This window comes from Hyposmocoma kahamanoa, unplaced genomic scaffold (genome assembly GCF_003589595.1).
Source record: "Hyposmocoma kahamanoa isolate Upper Pololo Valley unplaced genomic scaffold, ASM358959v1 220, whole genome shotgun sequence".
Taxonomy (NCBI): Eukaryota; Metazoa; Arthropoda; class Insecta; order Lepidoptera; family Cosmopterigidae; genus Hyposmocoma; species Hyposmocoma kahamanoa.
Genome location: NW_020653740.1, coordinates 298,840 through 314,133, shown reverse-complemented (window position 1 = coordinate 314,133; position 15,294 = coordinate 298,840). Strand labels below are relative to the sequence as shown.

At 34.5% G+C, this 15,294-nt stretch overlaps 2 protein-coding genes across 2 annotated transcripts; one reads left to right on the top strand and one right to left on the bottom strand.

Annotated features, from left to right (window-relative positions):
• The first annotated feature begins 1,004 nt into the window (after positions 1 to 1,004).
• LOC113227959 (RNA exonuclease 5) lies at positions 1,005 to 3,103 on the top strand. Its single transcript, XM_026461074.1, has 2 exons — positions 1,005 to 1,126; positions 1,381 to 3,103. Exons 1-2 carry the CDS (start codon positions 1,054 to 1,056, stop codon positions 3,060 to 3,062), a joined length of 1,755 nt encoding a protein of 584 aa, XP_026316859.1. The 5' UTR covers positions 1,005 to 1,053; the 3' UTR covers positions 3,063 to 3,103.
• Positions 3,104 to 6,113: 3,010 nt separating this feature from the next.
• LOC113227990 lies at positions 6,114 to 14,000 on the bottom strand. Its single transcript, XM_026461105.1, has 4 exons — positions 13,837 to 14,000; positions 13,168 to 13,359; positions 6,594 to 6,867; positions 6,114 to 6,426 (listed from the first exon to the last, which is right to left on the bottom strand). Exons 1-4 carry the CDS (start codon positions 13,886 to 13,888, stop codon positions 6,279 to 6,281), a joined length of 666 nt encoding a protein of 221 aa, XP_026316890.1. The 5' UTR covers positions 13,889 to 14,000; the 3' UTR covers positions 6,114 to 6,278.
• Positions 14,001 to 15,294: the final 1,294 nt, after the last annotated feature.

Sequence of the window (15,294 nt, the reverse complement as noted above, 5' to 3'; positions counted from 1 at the left end):
ATATACAAAAACACCAATTTATTTGAATTTTAAGTCTTGAAAGAATCAAAAATATTAAGTCAACTTATAAATGATACGTAAACATAACCTTAGTTACTATTTTGTCAACTAAACACAAAAACTCGTTAATTGTATATTATAAGTAGTGCAAAGTGCGTAATTCGACATGTAGAACGTAATAATAATTGAATAATTTGCATAAATACCTGTCATATCGGCTGTTCTCTGATAAACATTGTTAATTTCAGACAAAATTTGTCCCGCTTGAGATTCAGCCAAACATCGTAAAAAAACTTGGTATATCACTGTTCTACCACTACTAAGAATCGTTTTGTTTATTTTAAATAACAAAACAAGCAACAACCATATGAGAATTTACAGAACTTCGTATAAAATTACTCAGCGCATACAGCAATAACACAAAAGCTACTGGTTATTTGACTTGACACCTTGTATTTAGTTTGTGTTTGACACCACTGACATTTTTAATAGTGTTGCCACAAATATCTTTTTTTAGTTCCAGTTTTCACCGCGTCATACTCTTTTTTGCCAAGCTGTACTTTTGATTGGCTAAATGCGAAGGTAAAGCCATTAAAATATGTCAAATAAAGTTTTACTGGTTTTACCAGGATGGAAAAAATAAAGAAATAGTCTAGGGCTCGTATTCCAGAACTCTACTCAATGCTCAAGTCAGGATCTGAGTATGATTTCAAGCACTGGAAATACAGTTCACAATAGAAGTACAATTTAGTGCTCGCTGCAATACTCAAGTCCTGACTTGAGTATTGAGTAGAGCGTAACTCAACTGACAGCTTATAATGATAATCACCGAATAAAGTGCTCAACTACCTTGTGTCACTGGAATACGACCCTAAGGGTTTTACTGCGCCAACGTCATCAGTCAAATCATAGGAAGTGAGGCATTATGCCAAAGTCGTTAAAACTCTACTTAAAAAAAAAAAACACTGCGGCTGCGGGCCTGCGGGTTCATTTCAACATTCTAACCAATTTTAACCTGGAATTTTTCCATCTGTTGTGTTTTTGATTTCCATTATGAGCGATAATGATAATAATAGTGACGAACCATCGTCCAAAAGAAGACGTTCTTGTAATGAACTGGATCCAAGTAAGTAGTGTAACAGTTCTTCTCGTTTAACATTAATGTATTATTATATCGAACCAAAATATCAAATGGGTCGTAACAATTTGTAACTAAAACGTCCTATATAAGACATCAGGCGATAAAATTCAAATTTTGTATATAGCACTCAAGCATTGTTTATTATCTTGCAAGTGCAAACGAAGTTAACTTTTGACTCTTAAATTACATACCAATTACGTTTCATCGATTATGTTTAATCAGGCTTTTTTAATTTTTAGGTAAAATACATAATGCAGACGAGGGTAAAGTTCTTAATACAAAAAAACATACGACGCCTCAAAGAAAGAACGTCCCTAAGTTTCGCTTGAAAACTGCAGGAGATAATGCTTCTTTGTGTACAGTAGCAGAGCAAAGAGTGCCTTTAATGCTGACAGATATTCAGCATCTGATGTTGCACTCCCTACTGGGCAACTTAAATTTATCAGAGTCGCCTCGCTGGTATGTGCTTGACAAGTGTAACAAGATCTCTCAGACCACTTGCCTTATTCTTGAAGGAGTTTCTATCCAGCACTGGCTCAACCAACAACACAATCTTCAATTTGTGAAAAACACATTTGATGATTTTATAGAGATTCTAACACCATCTGTGTATAACGGTTCCTTGGCTCAAGAATTAGTCTTGGTACCTTTGTCTGAAGTGGAAAAAGAAAGCATAATACAGAAATATGGCAGTATAAATCTAGCACTTGAAGCAAGAAAGGATTTAATGGTCATGATGAAAGCAGTATTTCCTATCAGAGATGATGTTACAGAAACAGTAGGTCCTCATGGAGAAGATCAATTCCCAAGGACGCAGCTAATATTATCAGCTTGGCAACTTATTGAAGAGTCTTATCCACTACCTTTAAAGGGTAAATTGAAAGATACCTATGCAGATTATGTGATGACTAAAGACAACTACCAGCCAGTCACTGCCAAGTCCCCTATGTTTGGGTTAGATTGTGAAATGTGTATGACTTGTGCAGGTTCAGAACTGACTAGGATATCAGTAGTCAATGAAAAACTTGAAACTGTGTATGAATCTTTAGTTAAACCATATAATGATATAGTAGATTATTTGACTAGATATTCTGGCATTACAGAGTCAATGTTATGCAATGTCACTAAAAGATTACAAGATGTACAGAAAGATCTTAGAGAACTATTGCCACCTGATGCTATCTTGGTTGGACAATCCTTAAATGCAGATTTACATGCTTTAAAAATGATGCATCCTTACGTTATAGACACCAGTCTTATATTTAACTTTACAGGTGAGAGAACTCGTAAACCTAAACTTAAAGCTCTAGCTAGAGAATTACTTAATGAGAATATTCAATCAGGTAAGAATGGTCATTGTTCTGTAGAAGACTCCATAACAACTGTGAAACTTGTGCAACTTAAACTCAGTAAAACTATGGAATATGGAGATGCAGTTCACACAAATAGGCAACAATATAAAGAAAATTTGATAAAAATGGCAAAAAAACCACAAGTTGCAACATCCATTTTTAACCACATGATAGAACAAAAGAAATCCTCCCTGATCATAGGTTGTGATGACATCACAGGTGATTATCACACTTATTTAACTGAAGCAAAAAAAAGTTTCAATTCACAACTAAAAAGAGGTAAACCAAAAAAAGTTAAATTAAACACTGTGGATGAAGCCGAGGAAGTTATTTCTACACTTTGTGATGCAGTCAGAGAAAACAATCTTGTTATGGCACATTTAAGACTGAATATTACTAATGAAAATGAGAGTGATCAGATGCAGAAGATAAACAGATGGATTGGTACAACCTGGAACAGCTTAGAGGATGCTGCCTTGTGTGTAATTGTGTTTGGTGGAACAACCAGTGACAATGGGGTGGGCATGATTAAAGTGAAGAATAATTCAAATATATATAAAAAATGTTAATTAATATAAGAATAACTTAAGTGTTTTCTATATTTTTCAGAAAATATATTTAAGTACAACTGTTTGTAAATTATTAATCAACTTTTATTATTCAATGTTTGGTAACATTATAAATTCTAATACAGTTATTCTCAGGTTATTATTAACAATAAGTACGGACTTTTTCCTTTTTTGTTGTTTATACAGGATGGCGGAGAGTAAATTTTATTTATGTATGGCGGCGTTAATTGCTGTCTCGGTTCTGTGATTTTTAGTCGCGATGCTTCACTTCAAGAGAAAACGGCGCGCTTTTGCCGTACGTAATTTTTACCAAAACAATTTTTTATTTGCAGAGATGGGCAAGCCCCGGTTTTAACCCGGCACTTCAAGATATTTAATTGAGTTAAATCTCCTAACTAACCTAACCCAACCCTTGAAACCATCACACAGTGTATATAAAATTGATAATTCAGGGATGTTGGTATAACTAGGACATTGGATATCTAGAAATAATGCCAGAGAAAGCCATTATCGTGAAAAGATCTTAAAAATTCTTAAATTTCCTTAAATATCATGAAAAGTTTCCAGAAATTTTATTAGACACTTTCTAGAATCCGGAATCCATTGATTATCATTATAACGTGATCATTTTTTAAATAATGATGATAATGATGCTGATGCTGCAACACTGCTCATGATGCTTTTGATGCTGATGATGCTTTTGATCATCATGCTGACGACAAGTATCATCAATATCATAAATAGCATCAGTTATAACAGCACCATCAGTATCATTAGCCCCAGTAGCAGCATCAGTACCATAAGTATAATCAGCACTGCCATCGCTATAATCAGCACCGCCGTCACCATAATCATCATTAAAAAATTATCACGTTATAATGATAATCACAATTTACTATAGTTCCGATATATTCTGGAAAGTTTCTAATAACATTTCTGGAAACTTTCCAAAAAAATTTAAGATATTTACACGAATAGGGCTTTCCCTGGTATTGACCACCACCATTAAAATGTGTCAGTCAACCTAAGTACAGAATATTTTGTGAAATGAAAAAAAGGATATGGTACCAAAAAATCAACTTTGTGAATTTCGCATTTAGGGAACATTCCCGCAACGTTTCCACATTCGGTAACATATCTTTAGAGCGCATCTACGAGCGTCCAATTTAAACGCTGTTGGGGGTGAAACCGTGGGCTGGGACAAGAATCTGGTTTTTGGATTAGTTGCTAATGCTAATTTTATTATTATGCAGCGCAGTAGGAGAGAGACCACATGATTTTTTTACATCTAAATTTAAATTAAGTACGAAATTATACCAGATCCATATTACTTAACGCGTATAAGCAATGGTTTCTGCCCACGATTTTGGGCAGAAGGGTCGTTTTCAGATAACCTCCAAAAATGTGTCCCTTTCAATAACTTTTATGTTATTACATGAATGCTAAGCATTATTTATTTAATATGATTGCTTGCTTACTTAGTCTGTATTACACATAAAAAGACTACTTTACTACGTCACAGTAATAAATAAAAATTAAAAAAGTAAGCAATTTCTCATTCATGGGAGTCGGTTCCATGTCGCCCTAATTTTAAGAAAAGAAGAAAAAATTAAACACGTGGAAATCGCAATATTTCTCATCGAGGATAAACTCTAATAACTTTCACGTCGAATACATACCGTAACTTTCCAATTTAATATAAACAAACATGTTTTTTTGGGAATAAAAAATGTGTTTCAATGTTTCTTATCATTAGTGTCACTTCAACTAAAAGCCTCCTAATAACAAAAGTTAATACCGCATCACCTTCACCCTTCGCACACGTGAGAAGGGGCTCCTGTCGGATTGGAGTGTACACAGTGAAGTAACCTGTGCATCTCCGTTTAGCAAAAAATCGACTTAAATACCAATTTCAGCTCTAGTGACTAAATCGTTCTCATTCATGTAAAGCAATCTATTTAAATAAGTATTAAGTAATAGTTTTATAAACTTTATTGTACATCAATCAGACAAAGAAACTTTAAAATCCATGCCCTTTTATAACGGTCCAGCATATTTTACACACTTGACAATTAAAAATGTATCCAAATATCATTATTGTCGCTTTCATTCTTGTCTACTTTTAAGTCAAATAGTTACTTTAAGCCAAACATTTACTTGAAATATAACAATTTAGATGGTGATAGTGGTGGTGACGATGATGATGGTGGTGATGATGACAATGACGATGACGATGATTGTGATGATGATGGAATGGTAATGATGCTGATGATAATGGTGATCATGATGATGATGTTGATGGTGGTGATGATGATATATTGATGTACATTTATATGACATTAACAAAATGCTTCTTTAGATTAATTAATTAATTACATATGTAGATAGATGGTCTTACACGGATGAGAAGGATTTTGATACAAGAAGTTATATTAAAATATTAGTTACATGTTAAATGATGTTAAATGTTCTTTTTTGATCGATAAAATGTATATTGTAATAATAATTTCTCATTACTGTGCCGTCTTTCTCATTTATGATCTAAAATATAGTTTTTTGTTATATTCTACTTAAATATTTCTATGATTTTATAATTATTGACATTGCTTGAACTTATTTGTACGTTTAAGACCTTAAAACCAAAAGGAAAAAGGGTTTTACAAAAATGACTCAAAAAGTGCCATTGAAATTCGGAAAGTGCAATTCACCCAGAAATGGATTGACACCCGGGGAACTTATCACACTCCAAACAACAATTTAGGCGTAGCCTTTTAAATATACCCAAGAAGAACGATTCTCGACAGCCCATTAAGCCCAAATTTAAGCCCACTGAATTTTTTCTTGCGAGATTACCTACTTGAAGAACCGTGTTGATGCAAATAATCTTAGGATTACGACTCAATTAAAATAAATTATCCCAGAGGTTGCTACGATTCTACAAGCAACCTGCAGGAGTGTAGGTTACCTACTACAAAATTGTGCATCGGAATTAGATTGTATTCTAAAAGTAAATTTGTTAACCTCCTTCATACCTCTGTACGTGTAATAAATTAATGAGATTACGAGTAATAATTGTTATAATCAATTTTCAAAAATAAGATTTAATACTCAGCCAACCTGTTATATAGATGTATAATTGTGAAAAAATAACACGAAATGACATTTTGGACGTAAAGGACTGTAACGTATTAGAATAAATATTCCTATTTTTTTTTTTCATTTGGAGACCGCATATATCTGTCCAGTGAGAGGATCGACGGTGAGCGAAGGTGGGAGCTCTGCCGCAATGTCTGCTAGCGCTTCCCACCGCGTCGCGCGACTGCTTGGCGATTGAACGGGGCTTATCACCTCCCCAAGGATCTCTCTACGGGAAAGTAATAATTTATTCACATAATTTACCACATTCTGCATTCATATACAGGTACGTAGTCTGAAATGTGGTTCAGTTTATTTTTTTAGTTAAAATATATTTTGTACTAAAAATTAGCGTTCTTTTTTATATCGATTTTATCGCGACAACAACGGACTTACTTAGATTCATCTGTTTCATTTTCTTCAACGTCTGGTGGTTGTGCTGCTACAGGAATTACTTTATTTTCTTTTTCCGTGGTCACGGTCTTGTCTTCTGTTTTCGTAAATTCGTCTTGAGATTTCTCCCAAGTATTTTCAACATACAATTCTACTACTTTCTCGACAACTTCTTCCATAGTTGAGAGTTTTTCTTCTGATTGTGAAATTTTCATCCCTGGCGAATTATGTACACTATCTTCATCACTTTTCAAAAAATGTTGATTCGGTCCTATGTCTGAAAAAAAATTACATTTAGAATACCATGTTATGTAAGGTCAGAGAACAAAAAGTAAAGAGAACGGACACTCTCCGCCCCTCCCTAGCTTTAGATACCACACCACGCCCCGCACATTGCCGGTCACATTGACTGAACGACAACAAGGCTGCCGGCGAGCCGTTTTCGTGCGAAGACGGCTTAGATATTTGAATAAAGTTTTCATTTATTCATTACCAAACTTGCACGTTAATATAAAACATCATTTTACGCTACTATTTATAATGGTCGTGAATTGTGCTGTGTACGGCTTTTTGTCATCATTTTCCGAAAGATGAAACGAAATAAATAAAAAACTTATGTCTGAGACTCATTTAGTTTACTGCAGAGTAATTATATGTATGTATAAAAAATACAGATTTATTATATCAATATAATGAGGCGCCATGACTTCGTGAGCTAGTAGACAAGGGTTCTCGAATTTTCAATTCATTTTGCCGATAAATATTACGTAAGTAGGGAATATACCTAATTAATGATGATCAACTTGGATGATGAACAACAAATTTTAAAAACAATTATTTTGGTTCCGTATGAATTTCGAGAAAACAAATATGCAACCGAGTGTATGCCTCATATTTGTTTAAATACATTGCGGCTTTTATTTAGTGCGATATATTTGTGATCCTTTGTTAATACGCTATGAATATCGAACTAATGCATATACAAAAGTATAATGCATTCAATTTCGTGGTACGGCCGCTTGTACATTTCTTTGGCCAAATTTAACATTTAGTGATATAATAATAATAATAATAATAATAATGTATTTATTTCTCTCCACAAACATAACAACTGAACATGGACAAAAGAAAGATAGACAAAAATGGTGTTTATATTATGTTTGTAAAAGACTGGTACCTAAACTAAGCATAGCTTGTAATATAGGATACCAGGTCTCTCACCACAGACAACTTACACTTTCTCTTAATACTATGATTGCAGAGGTTAAAATTAAGTTTAAGATTAAGGTTATACAATAATGAAAAAGAAAATCAAAGTTAAATATGTGAACTAACTAAAACTAACAATATAGTTTGAAAGTTTGTAAACTATGTGTGGGTGTGTGCGCGCGTGTGTGAGTGTGGTGTGTGAGTGTGGTGTGTGAGTGTGGTGAGTGGTGTGTGTGTGTGTGTGTGTGTGTGTGTGTGTGTGTGAGTGTGAGTGTGTGTGTGTGTGTGTGTGTGTGTGTGTGTGTGTGTGTGTGGTAAATGATTGTGAGTAGAGGATTTTGTATACTAATAACTTTAGGCTTTAATAATAAGAAGTTCCTCAACTTCCTCGTAACTACGTCCTAACAACCATTTCGTGATTAACGCTCTTGCTTCATGTTTAGTGAGGAGTAAAATGTTTAATTTATTATTAAAAAAATTATAAAGACGACTACCTCTGTAGTAGAAGAATCTTTGCGCAAACGAAGTTCTAGCGCTATTGTGTTCGGAACTAGTAAAGAGTCTTCGATTGGTAGACACAGAAGAATTTCCAGAAGGTAGAGTGATTGTGTGTTGACGCATTAAAGTCAGAAGCAGGTACAGTTGCCGTACAGATAGTACGTTCGCTTCCGAATATAGTTGCGATGTGGGAAAAAGTCGGGGTTTTTAGTAGTTCCCCCCAAGACGTAATGCAATAGGTAATTACTGATTGTACTAGCGCTCGATACACATTTCGCAAAGTTTTGCTGTCAGTGACTTGTCTAAGGTGTTTAAAAATGTAAATGAGTTTCCGAATTCTTTGAGACAAATTTTGAATATGTAAATAGAAAGAGAGATTGTTATCAATAGTGATCCCAAGATAGCGTATGGTTTGTGTTTTGTCAATACTTTTACAGTTGCAGGCAGTAGTTGGGGGAAATGAGCATGTATGGACATATAGGTTTTGGTTTAAATAAGAAGAAGACTTGGTGTTCCGAATACAAAAAGTTATATATTTCGTTTTATCTACATTGAGTGTTAGAGAGTTTGCTGCTAGCCAGTGACTGACTACATTTAAACCGTGTTGGGCAGATGCGAACACACTATCCCAGGAGTCACCATAGAATGTAAGTGTTGTGTCATCCGCATAAGCAATTATTTTACAATTTGGTAGTTGGAGTTTACATATCTCATTTACATAGCATAAAAAGAGGGTTGGGCCAACAATACTACCCTGCGGGACACCATGTGTAATAGGGAGCTCATCACTGAGGTAGTCACCAAGTTTGACACGCTGAGTTCGATTTGTCAAGTATTCCGTCAATAATTTTAATGGTGTTCCTCTAATGCCAATCTTTTCCAGCTTCCCTATCAGGTTTGGAATTGAGACCATACGGCGAAGGCCTTTGCAAGGTCAATAAATACAGTAATACATTTCATGCCACTGTCAAGCTTTTTAACTAAGAAATCTGTAAAATCATGAACCGCATCATCCACAGATATGTTTTTTCTAAAGCCATATTGAGCCTTCGCAAGAATGTGTTTGGTTTCAAGGTAGTTGACAAGTCTGTTATTGATAACACGCTCAAAGATTTTAGACAAGGAAGTAAGTATGGAGATTGGTCTATAGTTATTGGCCACGCTTCTATCCCCGGCCTTGTAAATCGGATGAACAATGGATTTTTTGAAGGCATCGGGAAAAGTACCGGCGATTATGCAGCGGTTTATGAGATTGGTGAGTACTGGATTAATAAAGTGTGAAATCTTTTTTAAAGCCTTCGTCGGAATACCATCCCACCCAGGAGAACAGTCTGTCTTAAGAGTAGAGATAACCCTTTCAATCTCTTCATGATCCACTTCAAGGAAAACAAACGAATGCAAGGGTATACATTCAGTGATGTATACGTTAGGCTACACTGTTCTCGATTCTGATCGATTTTGAAAACAAAGAGACGAAAATTGTTATGACCTTAGCAATATTATAAAAATATTCTATAACTCTTTTATTATAACGTTTCGTTTTTTTTTTAGTTTGTAGTATCTATTATCGGTAGTATCTGTAATTTCGATAATTTTTGCAGCACGTTGCCTCGAATGTCCGAGTATAGTGAGCAAATAATTACATACATCGCCGGATATGTAGTACCGAGTAATACAAAAATATATATAATGCAAAGAATTAACAGTACGCTGTCTTTGCAAAAACCTGGAGTTGGTCATATGAGTTCGTTGCTTTCGAGGACGAAGGTGGTCTAGTTTATCCCACCTAAGATGCTATCCGAATATGCAGAGTAGCAGAGTTAGAAATAATAAACAAATCACAAAAATTTCACACGAGGCCGTCATTAAGTTAACCTCTTTTGATTTATAAGATTTTACCATATTTTGTCAGCAGTTACTTTTTCATTTGTCTTGCCATTCATCAATTTGATCAATTACCAACAGAAAACCATCTAGTAAAATTAATTAAGGCAGTCGCAAGTTTATATATTGACGTGAGTTTTCATTATTTAAGTTAATCGATAAGATCTTCTATTATAAAAAGATATTATATAATAAGCTCATTTTACTGGAAGGACAAAATAATTTTAATATTTGAAGTTGATTTCAAATTAGTCTTAATTATTTTTTAAGTAATCAACATTTTTAAATTCAAATAAAATAAAGGCCTTAACTATCTCATTCTAGTATTTTCTACTATATTAATATTACGACTACTTAAACAAAATTATTATATTTAGAATCGATTAATTGAATGGGACGCGTAAAGACGCGTATTCCGTTCAATCGATTTAGAGCGATCGGAAGGAGGTTTGCATCACTAAATAGTTCGTGTAACGTCATAGTGAGTACAAAAAATGTGGCACGCTTGGTTTTCATACAAATTGCTGTACTTGCGGCGTCTATCTAGATATATGTCTGTGAAATGCAATGACGTCAATTAAAAGCCGTCTCATACGGCTACTCTTCAGAACATCGAGCGATTGATGCCGAAGTTCCTCAGGATTCCGCACTGTCAGCAACTCTGTGCTGCATATCATATAATTCCTGGCAACGACTTAGGCTACTACATAGACATCGTTGATTCCAGGTACCTTTGGGTATGCTGATGACTGCAAAGCTGTTGATAGGTACTTGACCAATGCGAGCGTCAGTGGAGAAGAACTCCAGTCTTGTCAAGTGTCGTTTAGTCGTTTGGATTTCACACTAAAGACTACAAAACGCAGGCATGTCTATTCTCCACAAAACGGAGTCCCTTTGACCTGACTCAGACTTTTCGTGGTAAATCTATACCGACAGCCTACCGTCTCCATTTATTTTAAATGAACCCGTCGTCCAATTTGAACTTCATCAGATATATGGGATGGGATCCACGCCCAAAAATGCAGCTAGCTAGGAATCCTTTCCAAGGTTTACTTCACACCGAGATGGTTACTTCAACTATACCAAGCACAAATCAAGTAAAGCTGCTACCACCGATAGGATGGCTCTTCTAAATATCAACTAGCCACCTTGATTCAGTTGAAAAGCGTGTCAAGAGGCTTAGGTATAGATGACTCAGATTTAATAGAGGCGAAGCTGCAAAGCCTTGAACACCGCCGTAAAGTTGCCTGCTTATCAGTATGCTACTGGATACCTATAACGCGGAGAACGTGTGATGGAATTGCACGATTTAATTCCGCCTTCCACTTCCAATAATTGAGAGACTAGACGTAGGGTGGGGTTTCATGTTGTGGTTATTCCAAAGATTCGCTTCCACATTTATATGGCGAACGGTTCTGGATTGGAATTCCTTGCCTGCAGACATATTCCCTGAACGCTATGACATTGGCTATTATTTGGATATGCATGATCCATCGTCGACATGGATAATGGTGCGCATTTGAGCTCTAACTCACCTGATAAAAAGTGAGGTTGAGCACTTTCCATTAGGTGGAGGTGCGCAATTGCAAATGCGCACTTATCCTAAAATTACTTTTCAAAAATTTTGTTTTGTATAATAAAGGCCGATCTGTCACTATTTTTATTTTTTCCTACGTTTGTAAAATGTGAAGTTACGGCAAGAGGAAAGTAGATATTTTTCAATTTCATTGCTAAAGCAATTATGTTAAAACATAATTTTCTCGTTTTTAAGTTTTTTGTCACCTGCACCCTTTCAAACTAACGGCGAAAATATACAAGTAACAAGAAAATAAAACGCAATATGATAGTAATAATACAATACAATAGTAGTCGCACACACTAGCACGCACTCACACGCACTCGCACGCCGTCGCAAGCGTGAGTTAGGTAACTCACCTTGTAAGAATATAATTATCTAAGTCGAAGCCTGTTTTCGTTCGATGAGTCCATAATCGGTTCATTCTAGTAAATCCATAATCATCTCTATTACATCACTAATTTACACATGCCATTCCGCGACATTAGTCATATATTTTGTTATAGCCTGCTCGCTACGTAGAGAAATTAGTGTTGATTGTTCAAAAGAGTTATCTCGTTACATAAAAAAAAGTCGGATTGAGAACCTCCTCTTTTTTAAGTCGGTTATAAAGTGGCATTATTTCCGGCAAAATAAATTAATAATTCAACACCAAAATGAACACGTGAACATTTCCGAAAATACGCAAGCCTACTCTGACGGATAATACTACTCAAGCTAATATCATAATTGCGTGGCGCAAACTATAGGTTCAACAACACAAATTTAAAAATTTATTAATCACAATACTTTGATAATTCGCACCTCTCATAGAAGAATGGCATAAGTGAAGTACGCCAAAAATTTTATTGTTCCATTGGATGCAGTGAACTCCAATTCTTTTAACTCTATCGACAAATTTTATTATTATAGTCGATAGAGTTACAAGAATTGGCGAGAATATGGGTGATATTTTTCTGTATCTAATGGAGCAATAAACATTTGTGAAGTAACTTCACTTAAGCCATTCTTCCATGAGGGTTGCAAATTTATTTGGTATTGTAAAGCAAATATCGGAAGGAAGCTACCTCGGTACGAACTAATAATTGTGCTACCCCGACTGGCACTTGGTATATTTTTCATTTTGTGAGCGTGAAGTAGATGTAAAAGGACGCCGAGATTATTAAGTCTGATTAAACTACAAAAAAATTTAAACAATTCTCACCGTTAACGGCATAAAGTTAAATTAAAATTTTAAACATACCGTGTTGACTCTACTTGCCGTGAACTTTAGTAAAAAATTAAAAATTTAAATTGTAGTATGAACTTAGGTCTCAAGGAAAATTTAAGTGTGGTAAGGAGAAAAACCATATATGTGTGAAACTGCATAAACTAAATATCCGTCTAATTGTTTTTGCTTACTATAGGTACCTTGTTCAGGCTCCGGCGACGACATATCTACAAATGTTTTATTATTTCTATCTAATTGAGTAGGCTCGTCTAATGTATCACACGTAGGAAGCACCTTTATTCCATTAATTTCTGTCTCTTTGTGACGAATTACTTCATTTGGTTGTTTCTCCGTCTCCTCGTGTATATCTTCTGTCATTGACAAATCTTTTTCTGAAACCCAGATTTTTTTAAATTGCTATCTTTTCCTTATTTCAAATATAGTGGATTTACACTACGCATGCAAACATCATGGTTTGCTTGCTGGCACTAACAATACTCTAATCTACAAAAAAATACCCTGAAATATAAAACATCTTGCCACGCATTAAATTCATTAATTTGCAGTTCTTTATTTACTTCCTGCCGTGACGTCAAAGTACATTTACGTACAGTCAATATGTTCAATGTCAAGGTAGTTTAATTACCATTATTTAATACAAATCTAAAATTAATGTTACATTGTTATCGTAATAAACCGCTATTACAGATTCAATATGCATATAAACCCTTAGTATTGAAAAGTCAATAAACTATGATAATATGTTGACGCCCGCCGATCTATTTTTAACTCAAATTAAAATGTAAAGCTTGCACCATATGACATTTCACAAGTGTTTACTTGTTAGCAACTACATTAAACGCTTGTACCTGAGTCAGTATGCGATGGGGGATTATTTGGAGCGCTGCTGGTGCAGCCCATGTTTCGTTTATTATGCTGCAGCCATCCGCATGTGGTACGTTAAATTGCAAAACTAAAGCTTGCGCGTGGCGAGCATTCGTCCACTTGATGCCGCTGGCGGGCTGTCCAGCCGGCCGCACTAACTTTCCCCGACTGCGCGCTACTTGAGATCGTATCGTGCCCACTAAACTACCTATTATGGGAGGAGGGAACCCACTCAACTGACCTCGCACCCCCATCGCGTTTTTCCAATTAAACCAACGTAGTACATTCCTCTACGTTGACGCGCATTGTTTGGCGAAAGACCTTTCTTCCTCATTTTCATGCAAAAATAGTGTTAGGTATATACCTATAAGTTATAATATAGTTTGCACCTAATCTGTATTACTACAAATGCGTTAACATGTTGTATTTTTTTTTAAATGAAATTATTTTTGTCGGGTCTAAAATAGCGTACAGGGGAAAAGCACCATTTATCGGATAGTTGACTGTTTTTTATTTCATATTTGAATAGCCAACTATAAAGTAAAAAAATCTGCTGACTAGTTTAAAAAATGGCAGTACAGTGAGACCACTTTATTTTTTTTCAATACAAAATAAAATATTATATGACAACGTGTTGTTTTCGTCGGGGTCTAGCATCTATTATATATATATATATATATATATATATACACACAAATAAAGGCATAAATATTTTTAAACCGGTAATGTTTATTACGTTGTAGTGAGATTTTTTGGATTTACGAAATCTTAATATCGGATACCTACGCAATTAATATATTTTTTATGTTCTATAAAAAATCTAATAAATATAAGTTGAAAACAGTTTTTTTTATGATTAAGTTTATTATTTTTTTGAAGAATGTTAATATTCCTTTAGGATCTTTAGTGTATGCATTAGCTAATTTAAAAGTTAATTTTTTATATTTAAGATCCTAGTTACCCAATCAAAGATTGATAACAAGTCTAATAGTTGTTAATAAAAATAAATTACAAATTATTTGATTAGTTTCATGTATTATATTAGGTATTGTCACTTAATATCGTATTCACAAAAAATATTTTTGGTTTTAGGCAACCTTTTGAAATTCATTGATTTTTCTCTTTTTTTATAAAACGTACTGTAGCTTTAAATATTTAATTAGAATAGAAAGAATTTGTATTATTTTTAATAGATTTTAAAATAAAGACTACTTGATGGTTAAATTTGAAGTTCTGCGTTGAATAGCATTTTTTTTTATTTTTCAAACAGAAGTAACAAAGTAAGTATATAGTAAGTAGTAAGTATTTGGTGCTTCTCCCCTACATAGCTGTTTTTTCAAACATTTCAACGTTTCGGGCTCCTTGGTCATGGCTGACTGCGAAATACTTACTCGATTTAATTCCAGAAAAAAAAGTTTAGCAACAGTGTAACAATTGCGAAA

Coding starts and splice junctions, on each gene's coding strand:
- LOC113227959 (XM_026461074.1), top strand. CDS start 1,054: ATGAGCGATAATGATAATAATAGTGACGAACCATCGTCCAAAAGAAGA. Junction 1,127..1,380: donor TTGTAATGAACTGGATCCAA/GTAAGTAGTGTA, acceptor TTTAATTTTTAG/GTAAAATACATAATGCAGAC.
- LOC113227990 (XM_026461105.1), bottom strand. CDS start 13,888: ATGGGCTGCACCAGCAGCGCTCCAAATAATCCCCCATCGCATACTGAC. Junction 13,360..13,836: donor CCCATCGCATACTGACTCAG/GTACAAGCGTTT, acceptor TCTGGGTTTCAG/AAAAAGATTTGTCAATGACA. Junction 6,868..13,167: donor GTCGCCGGAGCCTGAACAAG/GTACCTATAGTA, acceptor ATTTTTTTTCAG/ACATAGGACCGAATCAACAT.